This window comes from Acanthisitta chloris, unplaced genomic scaffold (assembly GCF_000695815.1).
Source record: "Acanthisitta chloris isolate BGI_N310 unplaced genomic scaffold, ASM69581v1 scaffold40080, whole genome shotgun sequence".
Classification (NCBI taxonomy): domain Eukaryota; kingdom Metazoa; phylum Chordata; class Aves; order Passeriformes; family Acanthisittidae; genus Acanthisitta; species Acanthisitta chloris.
The window spans coordinates 18478-21096 of record NW_008652963.1 but is presented as its reverse complement, the minus strand read 5'-3'; the positions used below and the strand labels follow the sequence as shown (position 1 = coordinate 21096).

The 2619-nt window shown below is 36.9% G+C and overlaps 1 protein-coding gene across 1 annotated transcript in view; it reads left to right on the top strand.

Annotated features, from left to right (window-relative positions):
- KLHL41 (kelch-like family member 41) overlaps window positions 1-2320 on the top strand; it is a 9011-nt gene extending 6691 nt beyond the window's left edge. The window contains exons 5-6 of the mRNA XM_009078958.1: window positions 303-449; window positions 1289-2320. Of these exons, the coding sequence (XP_009077206.1) occupies window positions 303-449; window positions 1289-1400 (259 nt within the window). The 3' untranslated portion in view covers window positions 1401-2320. The remainder of the gene's footprint in view (window positions 1-302; window positions 450-1288) is intronic.
- Window positions 2321-2619: the final 299 nt, after the last annotated feature.

Sequence of the window (2619 nt, the reverse complement as noted above, 5' to 3'; positions counted from 1 at the left end):
GAAAATGAGAACAACTGCAAAACAGTACATCTGTATGCAACATATTACTAATGATGGGACCCAGAAGTGGTCTCTGGGGAAGAGATGTCATCACAGTGTAATTGTGTCACTTGTGACTTGCAGAATCCCTGCTGGGATGGAGACAGCTGAAACTGGTTATATCTCAGAATTTTTTCCTTTTACTAGCCATTTGCTCAGGTGGCCTTGGTACCTGAACTTATGTCAGCCAGGGGAGTGTTTTAGTGCATTCAGTTTACAGTATTTCTCATGTGTTTAATTTGAGTTTCTCTTTTCATTTTTAGATGGGAGCTTATGCCTGAATTTCCCCAAGAGAGAAGTTCCATCAGTTTAGTCACCTTAAGTGGAGCTTTGTATGCTATTGGAGGCTTTGCAATGATTCAGCTTGAATCTAAAGAATTTGCACCTAGTGAAGTCACTGATATATGGAAGTAAGTTTAATTTTAGTCACACTTTGCTGGTGGAAAGTCATATCTAAAACTGAGATTTGTAGGCCTTGGAGGGTAGAACTGTTTTTCTGTTTAGCTCTGAAAATGATCCATAGCAGAGGTTGTAAAGCACTTGTTGACAGATAAAAATGTTTGTCAGAAAGTAACAAACAAACATGAGACTTGGATCTAATGACTACTTTCACCTAGTAATAATTTAACCAGTCTAAGTCATGATCTTCAACTTCTTTAAAAGAGTAAGTTGCCTTATCTCTTGGCAGGTTTAGCCTTGCCAATGAAAACATTCTTAGGTGACATTCTTATGCAAAAAAGCCGTTATACACAGAGGTTTGAACATACTGATGTCTTATTACTCAAATGACTGATTGTTCCAAGAGAATCAGAAATCCCTATCTCCTAGGGTTTTTTTCAATCTAAATCACAGTAGCAGTGATGAAACGTGATATCTCTGCTCTGACTCTTCAGTTGCTAATGTAAGTTCAGAAGTTTTGTCAGTGGGAAGTATTCCCAGAAAAAAACTTTATATGCAAGAATCTGAAGACATTTGTAAGGGATACTTAAGATAAGGAGGAAGCTTTTATATGAGTAATTAAAGCATGACACATGCTGGCAACAAGCTTTAGGGACCAGGAGAACAACAGCTCGTGCACAAGAACGTATTTCTGTTCTCTTCTAGAGGACAAAAGCCTTCCATGGCATCTTTTAGCATATGGTTGCTACAGCCTTTGCAACAGGCAGACTATCCTCCATTCCATGTCTGTATGCTGAAGCATCAAACTCAAATTGTAAGATATTTTCTAAACTTATTTTGTTAAATGCAGGTATGATGATGAAAAGAAGGAATGGATTGGCATACTGAAAGAGATCCGATACGCTACTGGAGCCTCCTGCCTGGCTACACGCTTAAACCTCTTCAAGTTATCAAAACTCTAAACAAAATACTGGAAGACATGATATGGTGAGGGAGTTTCAATAGGCTCTCCTGGTTTTGTTGCATGAAAATGTCCCCAAATTGTACAGAGCTTTGTAGCAGCATCCTAGTTATACTGTGAACTGTTAAACAGTTCATTTGTCTGTCCAGGTCTTAAGATATTTACTAGCTAACCACCAACCACTGAATTTTTGCTAGTGTTTAAAATCTTGAAGAGCTCTAATTACCATTGATTAGAATCAGTTAAGATTTCAGCGAGAACTGCATTTTTCACTCTGTGAAATTGCAAATAAAACTAGTTGGATGTCCTTTACACTCATACAATCCAGGATATTACTGGCTTATCCTGCAAATAGTGCCCATTAATTAACTGTTAAGTTAAATACAACTAATAGGTAGCTAATTTTATTCTAACTGGCTGTTTGTACAGCCTGATTTCCCCTTTCAGCAATGTATGTAAATCCTGCACTCTTCAGCCATATCTTGGAAATATTTTCATCACAGCCCTCAAAAAAATAATTTAGCCTGGAATTGAAATGCATGTTGAAAACAAAAGTGGCCTAATACTATGTGGCCTAATAAATGCCACTCTCAGCCAAAGCTGTACTAGTAGCCAGACATGAGGGAAGAAAGAAAAGTTCACAAGGTTAATAGCTCTACTGTTTCACCTACTATGTTTAGGCTTCTGGTAACAAGGATTTTCCACTTTTTTATGCTTTTATATTTATTTCCAAAGCAAGTATTTTATGGAAGTTTTTCTCAGAGATCTGAGGCCAATAACAAGCATTCATGGAAAAAGTCCTAGAAGAACTGATCATCAGCAAATACCTATGGCAGAGAGGACTTTTTCATCCAATAAAGAGTTGATGCATTTTGACATTTAAACTTTTGACAATTAAACTTTGTTTTTAAAACTATAAAAGTGTCACTTGATGGTGTCTCTTTCAGTGATCATCTCTTCATCACTATCATATTGAAAGGACACAGATTTCTTAGTACAGTCTTGGCCCAAAACAGAGCACTTGGTTTTCTTCAAGTAGAGCATGGTGGACATCCACCAGTTTTTGCAGAGTATCTCTTCAAAGGATTTCTCCATTGAATAAAGAGGGTGTCATTAATCTAAAAGATTTCATAAATCTAAATCTAATTACAACTGATATATCAGAAAAACTGGGAAGGCAGTCCACCACACCTGAATGAATAGCAATTTCAAATACCAAA